Here is a 27931-nt window from a genome sequence, read left to right as displayed (position 1 = left end):
ACATTACTTTTGTCTGTGGTTTAACAGTCACTTAGTGGTCATCCAGGGTTATTTCTGTGGTTTTTAAGGCACAGTTTGTTTGTTTGCTTGCTTGTCTTTCAGCAGGCTGGACGCACGGGCATTTGGAGCAGAATGACCTGCCTGTTTTCCGATGGATGGCATTTGTTGATGTGTCTCGTTAGTCCAGGTGAGCTGTAGAACATGGCCGGGCAGTATTTGCAGGGATACACCTGCGCAGAGTGCAGCAGGCGGATGTGCCTCTCCTGGTTGACTCTGGAGGGGAAGTTTTCTCCGCACACTGGGCACAGGTGGCACTCCGAGGCGCTCAGATTCAAAGGTGCTTGGCTTTGGGTTTTGTCGGCTCCATCGTGATGCGCCATAATGTGCTTTTTCAAGTACGCCTGACGTTTGAATTTCTTCCCACAGTGCTGACAATCATACAGGCCATCTTCAGATCCAGATTCCGAAAGGCCGGGACTGGGAGTGTCTCTGTCGCTGGAAATGTCCTTGGGCTCCTCAGAGGCGATGCTTTTGTCGGGTGCGGGCATCTTGTTGCTGTTCGGGTTGGTGCCTGGTGGGTTTTGCGGTTTAGGTTTGTGCCAACGCCTGTGCGATGCCAGGTTAGCCGGACAGCTGAAGAGCTTGTCGCATTCAGGGCACCTGTACTCGATCCGCACAATCCGGGAACATTTGTGTTGCGCCAGAGAGAACGGATCCGCGTACGCCTCCCGACACAACTGGCAAATAAACTCGCCCAGCGGCTTGTCACCTGCTGCGGACTGAGATCTGGGCTTCTGCTCCAAGGGACCCTCTTTAATCTTCAAGCCCAGCACTGGAGAGGTGGTCACCTCGTCTTCGAATTGCAGTTTCCTCATGACTTTGACTTTCTTGGATGCGGGTTTGCCTTTGCGCTCGCCGTCCGATGCGGGTCTTTTGGTGGTTACTGCGATCGGGTTGCTCGTACCGATTCGGTTGCTGTTGCTGGTGCCGATTTTAAGATCCACGGGGGCGAATGGCAGGTGATCGGAGGTGTTGGGCGCCGCCGGGAAGGATTCCGCCGAAATGGGCGAGCCCAGATTGAATCGCCTCTCCAAGCACTCCCTCTCGTGCTCTCTGCTCACGGGTCGCGTCGGGCTGTACATGGATCGGTACACCGTCTCCGGGTTGCCAAACTGCACTGGTTTCGCCTCCTGCGCGGAAGTCATAGCGCCCGAATCCGTTCGCGGAAATGCCAGGTTGTGCGTAAAGCACGGCGCGTCTTGCGCGACTGGAAACGCTGCATTTTCATCCTCGTCCGAGCGGATCCGGTACGAAACAGGTGTCGCTTTCTTGTTTCTCTTCACTAGAAATCCTCTTGGCATCTTCGCCAACTGAAAAGGCACTCGATTCAGAGGCACACCTGGTACTATATTTGGAGTGCGTGTGGCGATGGTTCCATCAGAGGCATAGCAGCACTCTTTTTAAGCAGGAATGATGACATTGTTCTCGCCCCTTGTCGCCTCATCCAATCAGATGGCATTAGAATCCCAATGGATTTGGAGAGGGAAGGGTCTGCTCTGGAAATTCGGGTGGGGGAGATTTGTAGATTGCTCAGCAGATGTACCTGAGCTTTATTATATTAGGATGCTTTAGGCACACGCGGGTTCCTCCTCTTTTCACGCTCTGATGCGTTCTCTCAATGCGCGCGTGCCCTGCCTTTGTCAGGATGCTTTCGGGGCTCCTTCACTCAGAGCATCACAATTTGAAATTGAAATGGGGGGAAAGGGCAACAAAGAAGTCGTGCAATGTTTCATATGTTCAGTTTGCATTAAAAGCAGGATGCAATTTCAGCATAATTGCATGCAAAACTGTCAACCCTGTTTGTGCAGGAAAAAAGGCAAGTTGCAAGCATAATTTGCCTTAAAACTAATAAACCATTTAAACATTCTATCAGGTATATTATGCATTTAAGTGTTTACAAATTGCATTGTGCCATTTTAAGTTAAAATAATACATTTCCATAGCCTATATGTCAGGAGATAATTATGATTTCAGAGGGCAACAGGGTTGATCATTTTACAGTTTCACTTACAAGCCATTTTGCACTATAGGTGCTTCTGTCTTAGAAACAGAATTTAATTATAACATTTCTACAAATATCCACTTTTCAGTTTGCCTATATCTGTTGTTTTCCATGTCAAATCGTTGTAACAGGGTTGACAGTGTTACAATTTAATTTGACATTATAAAGGTGTGAAACGATAAGGTGCATCTGAAACAGAGTTGCATGATAATATTTCTTCATCTTCATGTCTTTTTAATAATACATTGTCAACTTAAATCTAAAAAGAGAACATAATAATGCAAAAGTCATTTATTTGATTATTATTTCAATTTCTTTTCTTTTCTTAAAATTGGCATATTTAGAACAAGGATAAGTTGGAATCATTGATATAGACGTATTGGAGAGTAGGCCTAGTATACATAAAAATGAAGTTACTGGATTTGTGTTGATGTGTTTAGAATATTAACACATTGCATAAGTTGGCATCAGTTATTCATTGCTATGGCAGCCGTTTTGTAGAGAGAGAACGGGAAAGATTGGAACATGTGCGACAGTTGAATGCTGCACGTATTAATCACTCATTGCACGCATACATAATTCATAAAAAGAGGCTCCTCTCGTTTGCATGACAAAAGACACGCTTGTGCAAGCTGCAGGCAGACGCGTGCGTCCGCAAATCATCCTTCTGTTCAAACCGACCCATTCCTGCAGCTTTAACGGCAGTCTGTCTGCGTGTGCGTCTGCGACATCATCCGTCCCATCATGCTCGTGCTCATATGTGGTGATGTCATTCCAATGCTCGTGATGGTGGAATTTCTCATAATCTCCTTCAACTGATCAAATCAAAACTAAAGGCATACCAAAAGAGCCTAATAAAAAAGTAATATTATTAATAATAATAAATAATAATAATAATAACAGTAGTTCAACAGGCTTATACTTGCTATATTCGACGAAGACATTTGTTGCATCTGGTCATTTTTGGTGCACAGTTAAAATTAGATTTAACATGTGAAATTAGTTATATTTTATTTCGACCAAATGAAACTTGCTCATGCCAGACAAGAGAAAATGTTCGAGATAATAGTATATGTAAATTAATGAATTAATAATATAGTTCTATAATGTTCAAGGTGGTTTACCTCCCTTAAACAAGCGCATTTGTTATATCTTACAATTATTTGTGCAAAGTTTTAGAGAAGCTTTTGTAATTATTATTATTTTTTTTATCACAAACACCCTAAAAACTGAATTGCTCAGATATGACAAGAGTTTAAATGCAACTATTATTATTTAAATTTATAATTTTGTGTATTTAATATAGAAATTATATATATATATATATATATATATATATATATATATATATATATATATATATATATATATATATATATATATATAATAAATATATGTAATTTATATATATTTACACACACACACACACACACACATATATATATATATATATAATATACAATTAATAATTGCTATTATAATACTTAAATATATAATTTATATATTAAATACATCAAATAATACATTTAAATAATAATAGTTGCATATATATATATATATATATATATATATATATATATATATATATATATATATATATATATATGACAAGAGTTCAAATGCATCTATTATTATTTAAATGTATTATTTGATGTATTTAATATATAAATTATATATTTAAGTATTATAATAGCAATTATTAATTGTATATTATATTTATGTGTGTGTGTGTGTGTGTGTGTGTGTAAATATATATAAATTACATATATTTATTTATATGTATTATAATAGCAATTATTAATTGTATATTATATAGATAGATAGATAATGTCAATAATAGCAAATTAAGCAAACAAACCAATAAATACAATAAAGTTGTATTTCTGAATTTATTGGCAAGTGCGTTTTCTTACAGTAACTTAGACAAACACATTTGTTAAATCTAAAAATATCTGGTGCACGTTTTTGAGTAGATTTAGCTTGTGTAATTATTATATTTGTTTTTATTAGTTTTATTTCCACATATAAAATAAGACACATGGAACAAACTTGTATAGCATGAAAAAGGGACAACAAATGTTCCTAAAAAAATTCTATAATAATTACAATTATTATTATAATCATAATCATCTTTATCTGAAATGGTTGCATTTCTGTCCTCCAGAACATTATTAACTAAAATACATTGTCAAACACGTGTCATATGACGTGTCTGTTGGATCATGCGTCTGTGATTTTCTGCCCAACGTTCATTATCATACAGCTGCTCCTGCGGTCTGTCTTTACAGCCCCTCAGATTTACCCTCATTCTGCTCTTATCTGCCCCACTACACTGAGAAGTCATGCTGCGTTCAGCTCAGTCCAACATCAGATCTGTACACAAAGTGTGACATACAAGGAGTATTCAAAAGAGACCAGCACTTTTTAAAGGACTGTCACTTGAACACCAAATATGTGCATATGACAAGAGCATGAAGCTTTATTTATTTGCCCAAGTTCTTTGTCCAACCACCCCCACCTCAACCACACCAACCACCTCAATATGTGTTTTACCCCCAAAACATATGGTGCAGAAAATACTAAATATGAAGAGTTTTATACTCCTAAATATTCAATTTAAGGGATAGTTCACCCAAAAATGTAAACGTTGTCATCATTTACTCACCCTCATGTAGTTCCAATCTTTTTTATACATTTTAACCTCAGCTCCTTTTCTGTTCCACAGATGAAACAATGTCATACAGGTTTGGAACAACATGAGGGTGAGTAAATGATGACAGAACTTACATGTTTGGGTGAACTGTTCCTTTAAAAATGATTAAAGCAGTCCCGGCCATGCATACACAGTCAGGTGATATTTGTTGTACTTGAAATAATCCAGAACACTTTTCTTCAGAGCATAATAAGCCTCACTCTTCTGAAACGTCTCGTCGAGACTCATCAGCTGGTCTGTCTCTCGGTTATCCTCCACAATCATCTGAAGTACGCCTTGAATTGACATCAAACCATGCTCACCCTGCGAAAGAGACTTCCTGTTTGTAGTTTAAAGAATATGAAAATCTTGTAACTTTGGTTGATGCCCGAAATTGGATTAAACTGATCTGAAGTGTCTAGCTGACATCAAACGATGCTTTCAAAAGAAAGTTGGTCATGAAAGGAAAGCCTTCTAGTTTGCATTTTGTCATCCTGTCATTCCTAAACGTGTGGCTTGCTTTCTTCCGTGGAACACGCAAGGAGAATTTTTGAAGAATCTTCACACAGCTCTTTTTCATGCAAAGACAGTTTATTGTTTTGAAAAGGACCAGAAAAACACCAAATGAGAACTATAAATGTAATCCATTCGACAATATATTCCAAGTCTTCTGAAGTCATATGATAGCTTTGTGTGAGAAACAGATTGAAATTTAGGTTGTTATTCAAACTTGCATGTCACGTTTGGTTATGACCTATGTAGGAACCGATGACTTCAAACCTGGTGTGACACATCAATGCATTTTTTATTTTTTTTTAAATCAAAACATAAACATTTATGCATTTTGGCAGATGCTTTTATCCAAAGCGACTTACAGTGCACTTATTACAGGTACAATCCCCTGAGCAACCTGGAGTTAAGTGCCTTACTCAAGGACACAATGGTGGTGGCTGTGGGGATCGAACCAGCAACCTTCTGATTACCAGTTCTGTGCTTTAGCTCACTATGCCACCACCACTAAACTTAACTGAAATGTAAAATCTGTCGCAGAAGGGAAAGTTAATCAGTGATTAATGATTTAAAAATGTTGCTCTGTTCCACACAAAGCTATTGTCTGACTTTAGAAGACTTGGAATGTAGTGCACTAGAAATATGGACTACTTCTATGTTATAATTCATGTTTTTGGAGCTTGACAGCAATGCCATTATAAACTGTGGTAGGAAAAATAATTCTTCTTTTGTGTTCCACAGACAAATAACAGCATATGGGTTTGGAATGACATGAGAGAGAGTAAATAATGACAGATTTTTTTAAATGTTTGTGTGTGACACACACACACACACACACACACATAATCTAATATCTAATATCGTCCATACAGCAGCATGCTCAATGAATTATCTTTACGGCTCTTAATGTTCAGCCATTCTCAGTAATGACACTGAGTGCTGACCACATTCAGAGTCATCACAAAAGACTAGAGAAGAATCCTATTTTAATAAGTCTCATCAGCACTGCTGGGTGGCTTAACTATTGTCTCCTGGCGCTGTGGCCGAGCGGATTGCACACCTGCATAAACAGATTAGTAATGCAGGACAATGGCTCTGATGGGGAGAGGTCACTGGTGTTAAAATATTGGAGCAGAGGGCACACTGTCAGAAATGGATCCTCATATAAAGTGTGACCAGATAAGAACAGATATGATTTAGGTTTGTAGTGTCATAAATAATAATTTGTAGAATTTATAGGACTTAGGTAGTGGTGCACACGCAAATGAAAATCTCACCAAGCCTGTCAAGAACATTTCCGGGGCATTTTTTACTCCAAAATTAAAAGAATGAAAGACATTATATTTTTTGACTTTTATTTGGAGCATTGAGATTTTTTGCATTGTGACATCATTTTCATGACAATTCCTGTAATGAGCTATAAATAGTGCTGTATTAATTAAGTATTTATATATTATTGTAGTATTTTTTATTACACTGCCTTTAATTAATGCTTTTTTAAATAATGTGAAAAAAAAACCCCACTATATTACAGTATTTTTGTACCATCAAGTTTTTTGCTTTTACAAATAAGCACCCCCGCCCCCAAATGTCATTACCATAATAATAAATAAATACATTTATTTAAAAATATTTAAAAAATCTGTAGTGTGAAAATGTGTATTTTGGGGTGAAATGTGACGAGGAGTTTCCCTAATTATTACTTTAAAATAATAATAAGTATTTAAAAATATTTTTTTACCATTTAGATTTTTTTTGCATGCATTATGTACACACACAATATATACATACAGGTGAAACTCGAAAAATTAGAATATCGTGCAAAAGTTCATTAATTTCAGTAATTCAACTTAAAAGGTGAAACTAATATATTATATAGAGTCATTACAAGCAAAGTAAGATATTTCAAGCCTTTATTTGATATAATTTTGATGATTATGGCTTACAGCTTATGAAAACCCCAAATTCAGAATCTCAGAAAATTAGAATATTACATGAAATCAATAAAAAAAAGGATTTTAAATACAGAAATGTCAGCCCTCTGAAAAGTATAATCATGCATATGTACTCAGTACTTGGTTTGGGCCCCTTTTGCATTAATTACTGCCTCAATGCGGCGTGGCATGGATGCTATCAGCCTGTGGCACTGCTGAGGTGTTATGGAAGACCAAGATGCTTCAATAGCGGCCTTCAGCTCTTCTGCATTGTTTGGTCTCATGTCTCTCATCTTTCTCTTGGCAATGCCCCATAGATTCTCTATGGGGTTCAGGTCAGGCGAGTTTGCTGGCCAATCAAGCACAGTAATACCATGGTCATTGAACCAGGTTTTGGTACTTTTGGCAGTGTGGGCAGGTGCCAAGTCCTGCTAGAAAATGAAGTCAGCAACTCCATAAAGCTTGTCTGCTGAAGGAAGCATAAAGTGCTCTAAAATGTCCCGGTAGACGGCTGCGTTGACTCTGGACTTAATAAAGCACAGTGGACCAACACCAGCCGATGACATGGCTCCCCAAACCAACACAGACTGTGGAAACTTCACACTGGACTTCAAGCATCTTGGATTGTGTGCCTCTCCATTCTTCCTCCAGACTCTGGGACCTTGGTTTCCAAATGAGATGCAAAATTTGCTCTCATCAGAAAAGAGGACTTTGGACCACTGAGCAACAGACCAGTTCTTTTTTTCTTTAGCCCAGGTAAGACGTTTGACATTTGAAGCCCATGTCCAGGACCCGTCTGTGTGTGGTGGCTCTTGATGCAGTAACTCCAGCCTCAGTCCACTCCTTGTGAAGCTCCCCACACATTTGAATGGCCTTTTCCTGACAATCCTCTCCAGGCTACGGTCATCCCTGCTGCTTGTGCACCTTTTTCTTCCACACTTTTCCCTTCCACTTAACTTTCTATTAATGTGCTTTGATACAGCACTTTGAGAACATCCAACTTCTTTTGCAATTACCTTTTGAGGCTTTCCCTCCTTGTGGAGGGTGTCAATGATGGTTTTCTGCACAACTGTCAGGTCAGCAGTCTTCCCCATGATTGTGAATTCAACTGAACCAGACTGAGAGACCATTTAAAGGCTCAGGAACCCTTTGCAGGTGTTTAGCTGATTAGAGTGTGACACTTTGAGCCTACAATACTGAACCTTTTCACAATATTCTAATTTTTCGAGATTCTGAATTTGGGGTTTTCATAAGCTGTAAGCCATAATCATCAAAATTATATCAAATAAAGGCTTGAAATATCTTACTTTGCTTGTAATGACTCTATATAATATATTAGTTTCACCTTTTAAGTTGAATTACTGAAATTAATGAACTTTTGCATGATATTCTAATTTTTCGAGTTTCACCTGTATATATATATACAGGTGATATATTGGGGTGAAATGTGACCTGGATATGTTTTCTTGAGATACGCCATCTTGTAAGGTGACTAAAAACAGTATGTCCAGTAGATTATAGTGTAGATTTAACCCTTTAAGCTCTGAGGGTGTTTTTAAAGATTTCCTGTTTCAGTGGCATACCAAAAAAATGTAAGTGTTTGGTATGATTTTAAAGAAATCTTTTCCCATTTTTGAATGCTATATGTTATGATAAGGAACTTCTAAAAAAAAAAAAAAAAAAATGACGATATAAAAAAAATTATATAAAAATTGACTTTTTACTGATTTGACATGATATATCTCTAGGTGTAAAAAAGGTGGCTTTTGTTTTGTTCCCAATCAAGTCAGCTATAACTGAGTACATTTTTTGTGTTGATACAACAAAGCAATCAAAAGTTATAGCATTACAAAAATAATTTATCATAGTGTCCAAATGCCTCTCCAAACACATAAAACATAATAATTGCACATAAGAACTAATCTGACTAAAATGACTAAAGATTTGCATAGCATGCAGACATGATTTTAGAAATTAGATTTCACAGAATGAGTTTCAGAGTTTCATTCTGTGCCATTTGAGTCATCATTGTGTCTGTGTCATCTACTTGACACCATCTAGTGGTGGCCATATGTAATTACAGGGATTGATCACATGACTATCTGCCCAAACATGGAGGAATATCACCACCGGTTGGACTATCACGCTATCGGGTGTTGGTAGCCAGCTATCCAGATGCTGTGGGCACATTGTGCTTCATGTGGGTTATCTGATGATCTCTGCATCTGAATACTTTGTATGTGGGCTCATTTTAAAGATAATCATCTCCTCTAAGTAATGTTATGTGATATTTTAAGCTCTGTTCATATGTCTTGAAGATATAAGCACAAACGCAGAATATTACTCTGTATATTTTTGTCAATGAGTAAATCAAATAGGCTGGTTGTATTTTACTCGTCGAGGCCTTTCCAACATCATATGACACATGGCTATTTGATGAGTTTGATGTTTTTACCGATTACAATAATATGCACACTGCAAAATGTTTAATAAATGATCAAAACAGAAGACTTATGATTTGTCTGCAAATTTCCCATAGTTCCCGGTTTCAGTGCGGCCGGTCACAATATCCCGACCCTGTAGGATGCAAATAACAGAGATTTGTTCTTAAAGTGAAGTTCTGGTGTGAGGAATGTTCTGTGCATGAAACTAGTGTGACATGATCATTATTATACAGAATCTATATTGAATCTGTGTGCATGAAAATGTGTGCAAGGGTACAAATTACACCCGCATGAATTAGTAGTTCCACCTCAAAAGGACAATTTTGACCCAAAACCCAAAGTATTGTTGTGTATTTGGCTTGACTGCTTACATTTCGACTGAAATCTATCAAATATTAATTGTAGTGTTTGGATTGTACTGTGATATTAGTTAATCGTTGGCCTTTGATCAGTTTTGCCCCATTAGATGCTACATACTTGCTGAGCTGATGCAGTTCTGTGCTTGTTGGCAGTCGGTTTGGCAACATAGAGGTAATTATAGCCGCCTGGTAACCTTCCACCTGTGAATATGAGAATGATTGTGAATTATTCCTGTTGATTTTACAAATGCAAAATAAATAGTATTTCATTACAATGGCAAAAATATGAATAAGAAGCTCTTTGTCTCATTTCAGACATTGTTTCTGTATAACAGATGGTCCATTCAGTTGTAATCACTTAGCTCATGATTAGATTATGCAAATTAACTGTCAATAGTTTGGAGTCAGTCAGAATTAGATGCAAGGGAAAATTGGATGACGCAATACACACTGACCTTCTGGAGCTATGAAATTTGAGCAAATACTTCCAGTTTTTGGATATTTGATAAACTCATACCAAAATACATCTTAAATCTTTTAAATGCAAACACCTTGCTGTGGGTGGTTACAAGCAAATTGCTATATGGTTGCTAGGTTGTTCTAGGCGGTTCCATTCTTAAAAGAATATTCCGTGTTTAATTTAAAGAGATAGTTCACCCAAAAAGGAAAATTCTCTCATCGTTTACTCTCCCTTAAGCCATCCCAGATGTGTATGACTTTCTTTCATCTTCCGAACACAAAGAAGAATATCTCAGCTTTGTAGGTCCATGCAATGCAAGTATATGGTGACCAGAACTTTGAAGCTCCAAAAAGCACATACAGGCAGCATATAAGTAATCCATACGACCCCGGTGGTTAAATCCAAATCTTCAGAAGTGATATGATAGAGGTGGATGTGAAACAGAATATTTAAGTCCTTTTTTTTAAATAAATCTCCACTTTCACTTTCACATTCTTCTTTTGTTTTTGGCGATTCGCATTCATAGTGCATATCGGCAACTACTGGGCAGGTAGGAGAATTTATAGTAAGAAAGTTACATTTTAAATATTGATCTGTTTCTCGTGCACACCTATCATATCACATCTGAAGATATGGATTTAACCACTGGAGTTGTATGGATTACTTTTATGCTGCCTTTATGTGCTTTTTGGATCTTCAAAGTTCTTGCCACCATTCACTTGCATTCTATGAACCTACAGAGCTGAGATAGTCTTCTAAAAATCTTTGTTTGTGTTCAGCAGAAGAAAAAAGGTAATTCACATCTGGGATTGCATGAGGGTGGGTATATGAGAGAATGTTTTGGGGGGTGAACTATTCCCTTTAAGCTCAATCAACAGCACATCTGACAATGTTGATTTCCACAAATTTGGTCATGCGTCCTCTCGTCGTTCAAATTCATGGTTCAGAGTTTACCAAGCTTGAACTTTGGTTCATAGCGTCGTATGAAATTTCCTGTCTCCCATGTTTGGATGTGTGTAGTGTGTACGTGTGGTTCTTACTTTTGTCTATTTTATCATCCGCCAGGCCAAAATTGTGAGTCCATTTGCTTAGGAATGGAATAACACACCTCTTTTCAACACGCCCCATAATTTGAGGTTTCATTCATGTCGGTAGAAAAAACAGTACAAGTTGCACTTAGCAAACACCACTAATAGCAGCAGATGGGGAGATTGTTGACAGTGTTAGAGAAAGTGACCTTGGATCTTGGCCTGACTGTAGAGTGGAATGAGGTTCTGAAGGTCAGATGGGGGGCTGATGGTGGGCTCCAGATTCGGGTCGAATAAGGGCAGAAGAACAGATGCCGAACTCTGCCACAACTCATTGGAATTAAATCTGGAGCAGGTCCACTGGTCGGCATGGTAACGGCGGGAGTATTTGGTCAAGGGGCTAGCAACATATATGGAGGGATCGTTGGTATGGAAGGTGCTATCTATGATCAGACGGCCATCGAACACCAAACTGGCATCATTGATGGCTTTGAAGGCTTCGTAATCAACGGTTTTATGAGAGAAGTTGAAGCACACGTGTAGAAAATTAGTTAGAATCAGATAGTATTATTTATACTAGAAACCGACATTCTTTCTTCTGTGGAATACAAATGGAGATGTTAGGCAGAACGCTAGCATCGGTCACCATTCACTTTTAATGTATGGAAAAAAGATGCAATGAAAGTGAATGGTGACTGTAACTGGGTTGAAATGGGAAAGGAGGAGGCGGGAAAAGTAATATTTAATTTAAACAAAAAGACAAACACAAATACACAAATGGCAGCTGCGTGTGGCTCTCTCTCCGAACTGCTGCATCCAGCTGCCATTATCGCTCTCCTCGGCTCTCCACGTCCCGGCCTCACCTTCCTCCTCGTCACACTCCACCCTCTTTTACTCAGACCGGGGAATCCCCGGCATGACGGGGATTCCCCGTCACCCTCGTCACCCTCCCCCCTCATTTCTGGAGACTGCTACCTCTCTAGAGCTGGGGAGAGGGACAAGGGAAGTGGGAAAAAAATGGCAGGGAAAAGGCAAGGAGGAGCGACAGTGAAAGAGAGAGAGGAGAGAGAGAAAAAAAGAAAATAAATCACTCATCAGTTCCCAGGCATGGCGTCGTCTGGTCCTCAACCACTCCTCCACCCTCTTGCAGATGACAGCCGCTCCTCCCTGGGCAGACAGCAGTGAGTCCTCCGACCCATGGCGGATTGAACGCCCCTCTGCGTTTTGGTGGCCGGTAGCGAGCCCCTCCTCCCCTTGTGGACGGCGACCATTCCTCCGGTGGACGGCCACGGCTGCTCCTTTGGCAAGGACTGGCGAGAGCGCATCTCTTCTTCTTCCCGGGTTTCATGACCAGTGTAACAGAGTTTAACGGGCAAGGAGGAGGCGGGAACCGGCTGAAGAGTCAAAGTAATATTTAATTTAAAGAAAAAGACACAAACACAAATACACACACGGCAGCTGCATGTGGCTCTCTCTCTCCCGAACTGCCGCATTTGGCTGCCTTTATCGCTCTCCTCAGCTGATTAGCCTATTTGGGTGCCAGACCTGGCCCCGCCCTCCTCCTCGTCATAGTGACTCAGGCTAATTTTCTGGATTCAAACATTAGTAAAATGCAGGTTAAGATTATTTTTGACAAGATACCTGATAATTTCAGTATAATTTTAACAATTTCCCATAGTCATGAATAAATAAAATATCCTCTCACTCCACACTCCAGTCGTAGGGGCGGACCTTCAGTGGGGAAGGACACTGATGTTATTGGATCTGGGTGCTGTCCGTCATTGAGTTAATCAAATAGGCAGTTGTGATGGACGTGGACTTCCTCTTTGTCAACTAAACTGTCGTGGAAATAAGAGGATAGGTCATCATCAGGAAGGTGGACTACATGAATCATCCCGCCACTGGCACCCAAACACACAAGTGTCTCCACACAGGTGAAGATGTCTAAAGTGTTTCCATAAACCACAGCATCACCTGTAGATAGACCACACACAACCCTGACAATCAACATCATATTTCTGAACACTGAAAGTCAAGCAAGGCTGGACTGAAGTCAAATAGCCATTATCAACATTTACATTTACATTTATGCATTTGGCAGACGCTTTTATCCAAAGCGACTTACAGTGCACTTATTACAGGGACAATCCCCCCGGAGAAACCTGGAGTTAAGTGCCTTGCTCAAGGACACAATGGTGGTGGCTGTGGGGATTGATGTAATATTTTATTCACAGCTGAAACAAACATAGTTAAGTCTAATCTAAAAATGACTGTGTACCCAATATTTGTATGTGCTATGTATTTTTTATTTGTTTTATTGGTTTATTTTTTATAATTTTTTCAAGTGTCGTTTTGAACTCCACATGAAAAGCGCTTGCACACAAAAACGTCTCATTCTGCGCTTTGGTGATAGTTAAGACTTGACGTGCTTCTGTGATAATTAAAATGCACCTTTCATAGGCTGAAAAATACTTGATTTATCTGAGCTAGTTTTGTACATCAGATAGCATTAAGAGATCCTTTCTGCATCATTTTATCACTGACACGGAAGTGCTGTTGTGTGTGTTGTGAAGTGTGCGTCATGGTCATGACTCCGGGTGGACACATTACAAAGCTGATATGCTATATTAACGGTATATGAGTTAATCATGATTAAGAAAAATGTATGCATTAAATGTTTTTCATTGATCACATGCATTTTTATGCTAATTAGAGAGTAGTGTTGTTAGCTTAAGAACATGCTAATATCAAACTCTACTGGAATCAAATCTATTGCCAATTTTTCAGCATCGAGCCAAACGGTTCTCGTTGCGAATATGTTCCATTCCGAGCTGATCCAGCCCCGTTGGCACGGTTTCTTTTTCCATTGTGGTGCATGAATGTATGTAACAAGTACGTCAGCGTGAGAGTTAAACATTGGAGTGTATGCACTATGGAGGATGATCGCATATTCCAGTTTTTAGGTCTGCTTTTGCTGCTGGTTGTTATTCTGCAAAAGCACAGGAAAGACATTTCCAATGTTGCAATAAGGAAAGCAAAGAGAATAAGGCGAGAGGTTTACCATAATTTAATGAGGCGTTGTGCATGCCACCAGACATGAACAAGCTGGAAGGTAAAAGATCCCAGACAAGCTAAAAAGTACATTTAGTAATATAATGCTATATTAAAAGATTTTAAATTAGCTAGCTAGCTTAATCCATAGATACACATACGTAGCTGCTTTATTTGGCTGGGTTGCATATGTCAACCACGGCGCTATCTTGGAGCGGTCAACAAGGAGAGATGTTTCAATGCAAGTGAATGGGGGAGATGCCTCAGACCGCTGCTTAAAATGCTTTTGTGTGGAAATAAATGATCAAGTAATGAATTGACTGACTTGGTGATAATATTCCGTATGCTCACCATGATATATTTATTTGTAGAGATCTTTATTTGCAGTTTGCTATGAAAATGCACTTAGTGGAAATGCCACCGGAATGATTCCTCACCATGCTTAGAACTGTTCTTCCTGAAGGTGGAAAAGTGGCTGATGTTTCTGTGTTTGAATTGCCATTCATCTTGTCATTATTTAGGCTAGTTAATACCATTAAGAAAGCACCCTTGGGTCTGACACAGCTAGATCTTTAAGCATACAATTAAAAAGAAGCCTAAAACTGCTACACATGAAGGATGTTACTAGCTTCACACCAATGATAAGTAATCAAGTTACATTTCCTCCAAAAAAAAAAAGGTGGTTTACTTAACAGTAAAATAAACATAAGGCCATTTACCATCCACACAAGGGGGAGGGAAGCAATTTATTAGGGCGTTTGCAGCGATCTTATCTAGCGGCTATGAAACAGAGAAGGGTCACTTAGCAACACAGAAGGTCCCATTAGGTTAGATGAGGAGAAAGAGGCATAGAGAGGAACAGAAAATGAAGGAAGAGATCCTTTAGAGAGATGTCCTTTCATAAGAGTCTAAAGGAGCATCAGAGAAGCCCCCACGCTCACAGAGCTGAGATTGATTTAATTGAGATCTTTTGTGAAGGAAGAGCTTTGATGATAACATTTGGATTCTCAAGGATGAAAACAATCTGACAGCTCGTCCAACAAATGCTAAATTAGACATTGGATGTACAGTCAGTCACAAATACATCACTTAATACATAATATATTTGTGAAATCATCATATGAATATTAGTTTGTGTGCATATATATATATATATATATATATATATATATATATATATATATATATATATATATATATATATATTACTATATTTTAAATGTATACTAAAGCAATATATAGCATGAACAGCAATAAACAGCTTATAAATGTTCAGTAAATGCATTGTTATTAATAATCGGAATAACAAGTATTGAAGTTCTTAAACACTTTATGCTCTGAAGATGTTTTAAAAGATTTCCTGTTTCAATGGCATACCCAAAATTAAAGGCTTATAACTCGACAAAAAACAAGGAGGGTCAAGTGTTTGGTATCATTGTTTTTTTAAGTAATTTTTATTTTTTTATAAATTATGAGACTATCAGACTAAGAGGCTGCGAAAAATAAATAAATATATTTTTCTGATTTGACATTATATATCTCAGGGTGTAAATAAGATAGCTCGAAAAACTGCTTTTGTTTTGTTCCCAATTATGTCAACTGTACGTGAGTATCAATTTTGTGTTGGTACGATAAAGCAATCAAAAGTTGTAGCATTACGAATATAATTTATCCTAGTGTGCAAAAACGTCTCCAGACAAATAAAACATCATAATTGTACAGTACATAAGAACCCATTACATGTGCAACAATGACTAAAGGTATGCTCTCTCTTCAAAGCATGCGGGCATGAGCAATGAGATCTCATTCAGTTCCATCCTGTGTCATTTGAGCCATCACTGAGTCTGTGTCATGTATTTGCCACATGTAATTACAGTGATCGATTCTCTCTGCCCATATTTGGATGACTTCCACCTCTGGTTGCAGCTATCTGAATCCTAATATGATTGGTTTAGCGTTCTGTTACGCTGGTCAACGTGCTACATTATTTACGATAAAGTCATCTGATCCAGGAAAGCTAACGTGTTTTAGCCAGATTTCAGCACATTATTTGCTGTGTGCACATTGTGCTTCGTGTGGATTATCTTATGATCTATGCATCCATTTACATTTTGTGTGGGCTCGTTTTACAGATAATCACCTCCTCTAAGTAATGGTGATTATTTTATGTTCCGTTTATTTTTGGGGAAGTTATAAGTGAAACTGAGGCAAATAAGCAACACCCGTTTACATGATACATGTCAAAGACATATACTTAGCTATTTCTCTGTATATTTCTGTCTGTGCATAAAAAAATAGGCTGGTTATATTGTCCTCTTTAAGAGTTTCCAATGACATGGCTATTTGATCAGTTTGCTGTTTTAACCAATTACAATAATATGTGCAGTGCAATTTTAAATATAAATAAATTTCAAAGCACTTGTTCATTTTTTGTCATAATGCCTGCATGCATTGGAAAGTACAGCTTCTAAGCTTTCAAATGATATCTATTTTGTGTTGGTCAAGACTGTAGTTATTCATATTTAGATAGTTATTATTTTTTCTCGTGGGCTTTCCGAGCTTAAAGGGATCAACCTAATTGTAGTCAGGTAATGGTTGTGGAGCAATGGAAATAAATATAATATAAGCGATCACAACATAAAGCGGAGTTTGTAAAACCTTTTCAAGTGTTGTTATCCGCAGCCTTAAAAAGATAATATAATCATCATTATTATAAATAATTATTTATTCAAATAATATAGTTTATTAGTATAAAGCCACATCCACACTAATATGTTTTTGTTTGAAAATGCATACATTTTGCTATGTTTCATCCACACTTGAACGCCATTTTCTTGTGCCGAAAATGCTCTCTATGAACAGAACACTTTGGAAAATGATGACATTAGGAAACTGAAAACAGAGTTTTCAAACTAAAACAAATTATTATACATTTTCTTTTGAAAATCCATTAATTTTGCTATGTTTACGCCTCTCATCCACACTAGAACAGTGTTTTCATCCACCAAAAATGCTCTGCATAACTGCATACTTTGGAACATTATGACGTTATAAATGTTTTGAACCTACACAGATTAGTGTGGATGTGGCCTTAATCTAATTGTTAATTGCTAGTTAATCTAATAAAAAATGCGGTAATAGAGAGGTCTAAAACCTCCTTAGGCCCTGTCTGGTGGTCCGAAGAAGTTGTACTCGGAACCGTCATATCCTGCCGGAGACAGGAGGCAGGGGTGAGTAGCCTACCCTCGAGCAGGATAGGACTCGACTGGTGGTGGTGGGGTGGTGGAGGTTGCCGTGTTAGCACACTGAAACAGCAATGTGATAGATTGTGAGCAGACTTATAAAGCAACGGCTTAACATGTGATTGGCTGGGAATTATCCAGCCAATGGTGCGAAGATGTACAGCAGCTCGTCTTCCCGCTAGAACTACGCTGTGCTTACTTTTCCAGTGTGGATGATATGCGTAAAACTTTCAAAATCAATGCATTTTCAAATTAAAGCATTTTAATGTGGACTTGGCCTAACTGTAGGCTGTTTATGGTTGTCGAATAACATAGCATCTTGCAGCATTAATATACAATTTAATTTGCAGTCGCAGCTGTGCATATATTGACTATTTTAAAAAGGATTCAAATGCAATGCAAGCAATCAGATATGGTTTTTGTCTTAAAACATTCAGTCCAGGAGTTTGGCAGTCTCTAATGCAATATGTGCCAGCGTATCTTAAATAGGATTGTGTAATGGTAGTAATTTACATCTATGTCATGAATGAAAAGCAGTCTTTCCTCATGCCATGCTTTACAGTTGAATATTTTCAGAAGGCCCAGCTCAATGCTCTGTCCATGCAGCTGTACTACAGCCACACAGCGATCAACCTCTGAGCCGTAGGATGTTTTAAACCAAAACTATTATCATGCAATTTGTGCTGACAACTTATTCAAAGCCAAAGCCCAGTGATGCCTCACTGGTTGACCCTCATACAAATTTGCATGCCACTAAATTGATATCTTTCAAATGCAGACGGTATCATTATCATTCACTGATAATTACGCTACATTCCGAATTATTAAAGGAGGCTGTAATTAGTAAATATAATAGGCATAATCAGACAGATAGCATAGGCTCATCTCTGCCCGTGCAGATTAATTCTTAGCCCACCCTGCTAATATTAATATTCCCCTGTAAATGAATGGAGGGAGATGAGATTTCACTCACTCTAATTAGCTACTTGCTATTCTCTGAAAGTTGTACGCAGCTTTGGAATAACAGTGGCTTGGTAAATGAGATTAATGCATGAGAGACGAGGATATGTTGATCTAGCATCATCTCTAGACTTCAGTATTAAGAGAAAAGGAGGTTTTAGATCTTTTGTAAATTTACATTAAATGTACCAGTGTTTGGTGTTTGCACAGTCAGTCTGGTTGTTGAGGGTGAAGAGGTTGGACTGAATTATTCCATGTCAAATTATATTAAGTTTAAGAACTTTCATGGCTGAAATTTTAAATACTTTATCTGAGGAAAGATGATAAAAGCCAAAATATATAAATGGCATTGATGCATATTTACTGAGAAGTCCATTATTTTGTAGAGGGGAGTCAAAATAATATAAATTAAATAACCTCAGAAAAGTGGCAGTGTCGTTATTTTATAAGTAGGTCTATTACTAAAATCATTTGACTTCAGCACCTCTTGTTGCATTGTATGCTAATGGTGTACAAAAATGGAAAAAAAAAAACACTTTTGTGCATTCTTTTTCCAAAGTTGGACTGTATATAACTTCAGAAGTATTAAAGATACCTTAATATCCTTTTAGATTTAGCTCCATAACAAACCTTCCTTGTTGTATCTTCATTTTTAGAGCCCTATATGGATAATTCTCAGAGATATGGAGTGGTGGTGGCGTAGTCGGAGTAGTGGTCTAAAGCACATAACTGTTAATCAGAAGGTCGCTGGTTCAATCCCCACAGCCACCACCATTGTGTCCTTGAGCAAGGCACTTAACTCCAGGTTGCTCCGGGGGGATTGTCCCTGTAATAAGGGCTCTCTAAGTCGCTTTGGATAAAAGCGTCTGCCAAATGCATAAATGTAACTGTAAATGTAGATACGTGGCTCTTAGTGTGGCTCCATCTCTATTTTCAATGGTCAAAAACCAAATGTGGGTCACATGGTGTGAAGCTATTTTTTTTGTCCAAAAAAAACAATGGACTGAAGTATTAATTAGCAAAGACTGAGTTATGATGCAAAAATACATGTCTCATAATTCACAATGACATCTTGATTGGATTAATCGTGTTAATGTGAGTAACTGTTTATGTGTCTCTGACCTGATACTGCAGTCCAGTGCAGAGGATCAGATAGTCATAATTCACTTAATGATTAGCCGCCAGTTCAACCTGTTTGACCTCCCGGATGATGGCCGTCATCTTGCCTATCACGACGCTGACCCAGGAATGCAAAGACAGCTGAGATTGATCCCGATCACTGTAGCAGTGACTGCGGAGGAACAGAACCTAGATCATTCTTGGGGGCCGTTTACACCAAATGCTTTTTCCGTCCGTCTGCTTTGTATTTTTTCAACTATATGTAAACATGCACTAGACGGATGACCGTTGCGTTTTGCCACATCTCTGTTTTTAGCGTACATCGTGCATACAGCACAGCATAATTTTTATGCCATATCAAGTTAAAAACTTGTCTAGAGACACATAATGATTTACTTATTGCACTGTGTCGGCCTGAATGGCCCGTTAAACTACAGTGGTTAGAATGTGAAGCATTTATGTATAAATTAGTCTTAAAATCTGGTATGATCTTCATCTAAGTCCCAATAATGAACAAACATAATCTGTTTTATCTAATAACACAAATTATTGTATTGTTATTTTACGTATTGAATAAATCATTCAAACATTCACAGTGTCGGTTGGGAAAAAGTATGTGAACCCCTAAGCCAATAATGTCAACAAAAGCTAATTAGAGTCAGGAGTTGGCAAACCTGGTATCCAATAAATTAAACGTGATTGGAGGTGTGGGTTAGAGCTACTTTGACTTCTAAAAAGCACTCAAAGAATTTAAATTTGCTAAGTTGACCATGCCTAACAAAAAAGAGATCTCAGAAGACCTACCATCAAGAATTGTTGCTTTGCATGAAGTTATCTCAAACAGCTTAGATATTCATTTGTCCACAGTTAGACAAATTGTCTATAAATGGAGATGATTTAGTACTATGGCTACTCTCCCAAGAAGTGGCCATCCAGCGAAGACTCAAAGGACACACCGCAGAATGCTCAATGAGGTAAAAAGATAATCTGAGCGTGACAGCTAAAGATTTGAAGGAATCACTGGAACATCTCTGTTCATGTGTCTACTCTATGGAAAACATTAAACCGGCATGGTGTCCATGGCAGGACACCATGAAGGAAGCCACTATTTTCCAACAAAAACATGCTGTGCACCTGAAGTTTACCAAAGACCACCTCGACACTCCACAATGCTACTGGGAAAATGTTTAGTGGACTGATGTCCACTTAGGCTGAATTGTTAGGGAAGAACACGCAGCACTACATATGGCGTTAAAAGGGCACCGCATAAAAACCTAATCTCAACGGTGAAGGATGGTGGAGGGAGCATCATGATTTGGAGTCTGAACCATTTGCCATCATCAAAGAAAAATTAATTCCCAAGGATAATGTCCGGGTGGCTGTGAGCCAGCCAGGGGCGTAGATTCTGGGGGGATGGAGGGAGGTAACCCCCAAATAATCAAGACTAGCAAGTACAACCCCCAACCCCACTCCCCTCTTCACAATACAACCCCCCCCCATGTTCAAAACAAATCTACGCCCTTGGTGCCAACTGAAGCTCAATAGAAGTTGAGCGATGCAGTAGGACAATGATTTAATGGTTAAACATCAAAGTAATTCCACAACAGAATGGCTTCAAAAAAGTGGCCCAGTCAGAGCACAGACCTAAACTCAATAGAGATGCTGTGGAATGACCTCAAGAGAGCCGTTCACACCAGACATCCTAAGAGAATGGCTGAGCTGAAGCCGATCTTTAAGGAAGAATGTTCCAAAATTCCTTCTGAACGTCGTGCAGGTCTAATCCGCAGTTACCGGAAACTAGTTAGCCAAGGATTGGCTAGTTATTAAATCCAAGGGTTCACTTACTTTTTGTACAGCACGGTGAATGATTAATGTGATGTGTTCAATAAAGACATGAACGATTATAATTGTTTGTGTGTTGTTAGCTTAATCACATTGTGTTTGTCTAAACTTGTGACGTAGAAGAAAATGAGATTTTATGACCAATTAATATAGAAAACCAGCTAATTCCAAAGGGTTCATATACTTTTTTCTGGCCACTGTATAACACACTTGGGACTGCATATTTCAAAAATAGGGCTGGACGATACATTGAAAATTCACGATATAGTCGTGGTCATTTGGCTGATGATATAAACTTAAGCAAATTTTAAATTTGGCCATTAACTTTCCCAAAGACCACTTGACCGTTTTGTGTTTGATTTGTTATGTTGAGAGCGACTGAGATGTTTAATAGCGTCTCTCATTTAAAGGTCAGTTGCAATTCGATTCAATTCCGTGAATCAGTTCAAACTGTCCATTCAATGAAATGATTCAAAACTCTTATTCAAAGATTCCTTCGCATCGCCACACTAAAATGTTCACCAAAGCCTCTATGTGGCATTTTTCATATTGTAAAATGTTTCCTAAAATCTATTTAGGGTAAATATTGCTGTTTATTATTAGGTAGGCTATTGTTATTGTTGCATAAATTAAAATGAAGTCTAATTATTCCTTATGTTCAAGTCAGTGAAAAACAATGTGTCAAACATGAATATTTTATTGTCTATTGTAATGTAATTTATCACTGACATGGTGCATACAAATGAAATAATATGATTATCTACTTATCTAAAAATCACCCTTTTTAGCCAATTGTCAAGAGATTTTAGCTATATTGCCCAGCCCTAGTTCTGAACATAGAAAACTATCAAAGAAAAATGAGCAATCTTAAAGAGAGGCGAGAAGGATGTGTCTTTCAGTATGTGTTTGGCTAACAGCAATGCTATTAAGGGTTTTTAAATTCTCAATCCTCAAGGTTAACTGACTCGTTCAACGATTTTACAGCTAAATTTCATGCCGTAATTGAGTTGCTCAGAAGTGATGCCTTTGATGAAGCCATTCTCTTGCTATTTGTCTAAACTCACTTACATTTTGGCCTGAATGAATTATGAATGGTTGGCTTTGGACTGCAACTGTCTAACATTTCGAATACAAGATAAGGCTTTATATTTGGAATTCCCCGAAAGACCAAAGCATCTTAAATGCTTTTGCACTTTCCATACTTCACATGTGTATGATAGAGGCTGGTAATACTAATGTCTTTTCCTCTTCAACAGAGAGGAGATGTGCAGCTTGAAAAGGAGCTAAAAGAATTCTCTGACCAGCAACATGCTCTCTCTCTCTCTCTCTCTCTCTCTCTCTCTCTCTCTCTCACTCACTCACTCACTCACTCACTTTATCTCTCTCACTCACTCTCTCTCTCTCTCTCTCTCTGAAGAACTCTAATTTGTAATGCGTCTCTCACCTTGTAGCCAGAAATCTCATGTTGTCATCAGAGCAGCGATCTGAAAGGCCTTGAGTGGATATGAGAGTGAGATTGTTGAATCTAAGATGAGGACTGAAAATAAAAGGAGGAAAGATATTTCTGTTATTACCAATCAAAGAGAATCAAGTCATGCAACATTTTACCAAGCTTCGGCATTTTGACATTCTGAAGATAACTACCACTGGCATCCATACCGTTGTTGACACATGTACGCATGTTCGCATATTTGTGAAAATATATATTTTGCTTATATTCTCTATGCCAGATGTCCTTAAAATCAATATGAAACAGGATTTGTAACCCAATTTACTTACATAACGTGACGTATTTTTAAGTCAAATTGCATATTCAATGAGAAAGCAATTGTAGGGCAAGATGTGAATTTATCCATTAGGAACTGATTGTATCATGAACAGTTTTCCATACTGGAATACAGCCAGAAATGATTTCTATAGAGTTATTTGGCTTCTGATTAAAGATATTTATATATATATATATATAAATACGTTCTCCTATCCAAACTTAATATACACAGACTAAACTATAAATAACAATTCGTAGGTTGAAGGAAATTTGTTTCAAAGGTGGAGCAAGGTATTATATTTTGATGAAATATTACAAAGACAGACATCTATTTGTACATGCACTGATGAATCATGCCCAATGGAACACAAGAAATGTTTATTAAGAAAATAAATTGAATACATTTTTATTCCATGTTGGAAGTGGGATATTTATTTGCCTCTAGTGGCACCAAGCGGTATTGCAACAATAATAACTGTTTGCAAACAGGTTTCCCGAACATTCTGCAATACACTTTTCAGATAAATCAACTTACCGTACTAATGGCTTACTTATAGTTGTCTGGAATACTAAGCTGGGATTGGAGAAAGTATTTTAGACTTCACCTTTAAATCTGTTTCAACTATAGATACCGTAGTTTGCCTAAAGCACCAGTAACATATGCGATTTAATGTGTTCTCCTTTGAGAAACACACCCTGTGGGCAGAACTGATCTCCTTCATTTTGGATAATTAGGCTGTTTTTTGAACAATTTTTGTTCCTTTTTTTTTCTGTACAGAAACGAATACCGGTGAATGAAGGTAGGACGGTAACGAGATCCGAACAAAAGCGGTGTGGTGTGAGTGGGGTTATTCCGCAAACACTCAATGGACAGATGCTGAAATCATTTCCACTGCTGTACTGGGCCGCATTAAAGCGCTTTCTTCACCGGCCATCACAGTAAAAGCCTTTCCTTTTGTTTTGTCCTTGTTTTGTTTCCTGTGTGTAGTGGTCTCCCCCCGTCGCCCTCCCCTCGTCCCCTTAGGAGTGTAAAAAGGTCTCTTGTCATGTAAATGATCTGTTTTGTACGTGCTAGAAAGATGTGATCTGTATCTGTGGCGGGAGAGGAAATCAGGCTAGCGTGTGTTGAAAGAGAAGTGCTTCTGAGCGACAAGGCCTGCAGACTGTCATGATTGATCAGACAGAGGACAGCGGACACGCAGTCGCTGATCTGCGTTCTAGCAGTCTAAGTGATGTGGACAGACAGTGCTGTTACTGGATCTTCGTGTATGTCATTATTTGAGCTCTTTTCTTCATTGAAGTCCCTTCTGTACATGTTTAATTTGCACAAAACATTTAACTGCAGTGAAGGGCTTGAAACTCTTAAAAAATCTGGTGAGAAAACTGAAAATTATGTTCGTCCAACTCAGGAGGTCAAACTTAATATTATATGAGCCGTTTTATTTTCTATCCATTGTATGACCCATTTCAACCCTGTTACCAAATGTCTAAATACAGTTAAAAAACAATTTGCCTGATTTAATTATTTTCTAGCAATTAACATTTTAATTAACAATTAAAATAACAATAAAATATGCCAGAATATGCAAAATGTGTACTTTTGTTGCCAGCGGTTTAGACATTAATGGCTGTGTGTTGAGTTATTTTGAGGGGACAGCAAATGTACACTGTTATACAAGCTGTACACCCACTACTTCACATTGTAGCAAAGTGTCATTTCTTCAGTGTTGTCACATGAAAAGATATAATCAAATATTTACAAAAATGTGAGGGGTGTACTCACTTTTGTGAGATACTGTATATACAGTCAGGTCCATAAATATTGGGACATCGACACAATTCTAATCTTTTTGGCTCTATACACCACCACAATGGTTTTGAAATTAAACGAACAAGATGTGCTTTAACTGCAGACTTTCAGCTTTAATGCATTTCACTTGCTGAAGACAAAACTGAAGGGAAAATGCCCCAAGAACAAGCAGGAACTGAAGACAGTTGCAGTAGAGGCCTGGCAGAGCATCACCAGGGATGAAACCCAGTGTCTGGTGATGTCTATACGTTCCAGACTTCAGGCTTTAATTGACTGCAAAGGATTTGCAACCAAGTATTAAAAAGTGAAAGTTTGATTTATGATTGTTAATCTGTCCCATTACTTTTGGTCCCTTAAAAAGTGGGAGGCACATATACAAACTGTTGTAATTCCTACACCGTTCACCTGATTTGGATGTACCCTCAAATTAAAGCTGAAAGTCTGCAGTTAAAGCACATCTTGTTTGTTTCATTTCAAATCCATTGTGGTGGTGTATAGAGCCAAAAAGATTAGAATTGTGTCGATGTCCCAATATTTATGGACCTGACTGTATAATACCTTGAGTAACGGTTGAATCATTAAGATGGACGGAAACTGCCAAACCTAACATTTAAAAAAAGACATGTAGTACACAGATGATGTTACTTCCTGGATGTCACAGTTGTATGGAGTGCTACATAATAAGGGGGAAATGATGTGGTAACAGGGTTGAACACAAAGTATAGGACACAGCTAATTATGACACTTTTTGTCATTAAAATTAGCTCATAATTTAAAATGTCGTGGGGGCTTAGGTAGCTCAGCAAGTTAAGATGCTGATTACCACACCTGGAGTCGTGAGTTCAAATCCAGGTCGTGCTGAGTGACTCCAGTCAGGCTTCATAAGCAACCAATTGGTGGGTTCTCGCTCTCGGTGGGGCACGAGTTTTGCGTGGATGCCGCTGAGAATAGCATGAAGACTCCACATGCGCTAGGTCTCTGCGGTAATGCGCAAAACAAGCCACGTGATAAGATGCACGGATTGACAATCTCAGACGCAGAGGCAACTGAGATTCGTCCTCCGGCACCCGGATTGAGGCGAGTCACTACACCACCACGAGGACCTAGAGCACATTGGGAATTGGGCATGCCAAATTGGGGAGAAAAGGGGAGAACAATCCAAAAAAGGAAAAATAATAATTTAAAATATCTATATTTTTTATTTAGATTTCTGACCTTAGATGCAAGTTGATATTTTTGTTTCAGTATATCAGCAGTAAATTATAGAAGAGAATATTCTTTGTCCATCTTAAATGCCAAATATATTTTCTTTTTCACCAAAGGTTTGGCAAAAGGAGGCGTTTAAACTTCTGAAAATGATGTTCATCCACCTCAGGAGGTCAAACTTAATATTATATAAGCTGTGTTGTTTTCTGTTCATTTTATGACGCATTTCAACCCTGTTAACAAAATTTGGACCATGTCTAAATACAGCTTAAAAACCTGATTTTCTGGAATAAATTAATTTCTAGCAATAAACATTAAATAAACACAAAAATGTAATAAATAACAATAAAATATGCAAAAATGTGTAACATGGTCTAAATTAAATAGTCTAAATTTAAGTGACTAAATTAAAGGAGCGGCAAGCTAGTTTGGGAACAAATGCTGGTTCTTAGTTATTGATACATTTACATAATTATATTATTTCTTTGATAGTTTTTCTCATAATAACTTGGGTAACAGGGTAGAATAATTGAGCTTGACAAATGCCGCCAACACTAGAAATCATATTATCTTATATTTTATAACTATTATATTATTTCTTATAATAACATTGGTAACTGGGTTGAATTGTTAAGCTTGACGAATGCTGCCAACACAAAAAATATACATATTGTTTATAATATAATATAAATTTTATAATAATAACTTAACAGGATAGAATCATTGAGCTTGACGTATGCTGCCAACAATAGAAATCATATTATATTTTATTGTTACATTATATTATATATTATTTATTTGATAATTTTTGCTGTTGTATCTGTAAATTTGTTAAAATGTATAGAATAGAAGTCCATCTTTACCACAAGAATAAATGGTGTATTTTTGGCAAGGTGAAATGTTAATCACAAGCGTGTGTTTTTTCTCGCTGTGGGCTGTTCTTGACCATCCACTCATGGCTTTCTCTTCTTATCAGCAGCTGACAGGCCTGTATTGTGGCCGGTGTCTGACTGCTATGTTTAGGGGCCAAGCAGGGGCCATGCATCTTTATCGGTCCTGTGCTTCACCCCATTCTCAGGGGCAACAAAGGCAGAGGGAGAGGGAGCCAATGTTTTGGCTTGACAAATAAGTGCTGTTTGGCCATGGCCTCCACCCTCTCCATTAGTCAGACAGCCTCTACAGCGGCTGACCGGCCATACGTTTACTGGACACTAACTGCCTCATTAGTCAAGTCATTAGTGACAGCGATCACCAATTGCGGCCTAGAGAACAGTGGCAAGGCTAATTAAAGGGCCAGCGCGTGACCCCTGCACGCTGCCAGCTTTAGACAGCTGCGTGCCCGCAGTGACTGCCAAAGCTCCAGGAGTTAACACACACACACACACACACAACCGTAGAGCAACCTCTGGTTGCCAGGCAGTTATCAGCTTTCAGGAAACAAGAA

The 27931-nt window shown here is 38.1% G+C and overlaps 1 protein-coding gene across 1 annotated transcript in view; it reads left to right on the top strand.

Annotated features, from left to right (window-relative positions):
- Positions 1-230: 230 nt before the first annotated feature.
- LOC127621640 (crooked neck-like protein 1) overlaps positions 231-27931 on the top strand; it is a 67290-nt gene continuing 39589 nt past the window's right edge. Inside the window, exon 1 of the mRNA XM_052095318.1 lies at positions 231-1307. Coding sequence (XP_051951278.1) covers positions 372-1307 — 936 coding nt within the window. The 5' untranslated portion in view covers positions 231-371. The remainder of the gene's footprint in view (positions 1308-27931) is intronic.

Source organism: Xyrauchen texanus, chromosome 28 (genome assembly GCF_025860055.1).
Source record: "Xyrauchen texanus isolate HMW12.3.18 chromosome 28, RBS_HiC_50CHRs, whole genome shotgun sequence".
Taxonomy (NCBI): Eukaryota; Metazoa; Chordata; class Actinopteri; order Cypriniformes; family Catostomidae; genus Xyrauchen; species Xyrauchen texanus.
The sequence above is the reverse complement of the archived record's forward strand: the minus strand, read 5'-3'. Positions and strand labels throughout refer to the sequence as shown.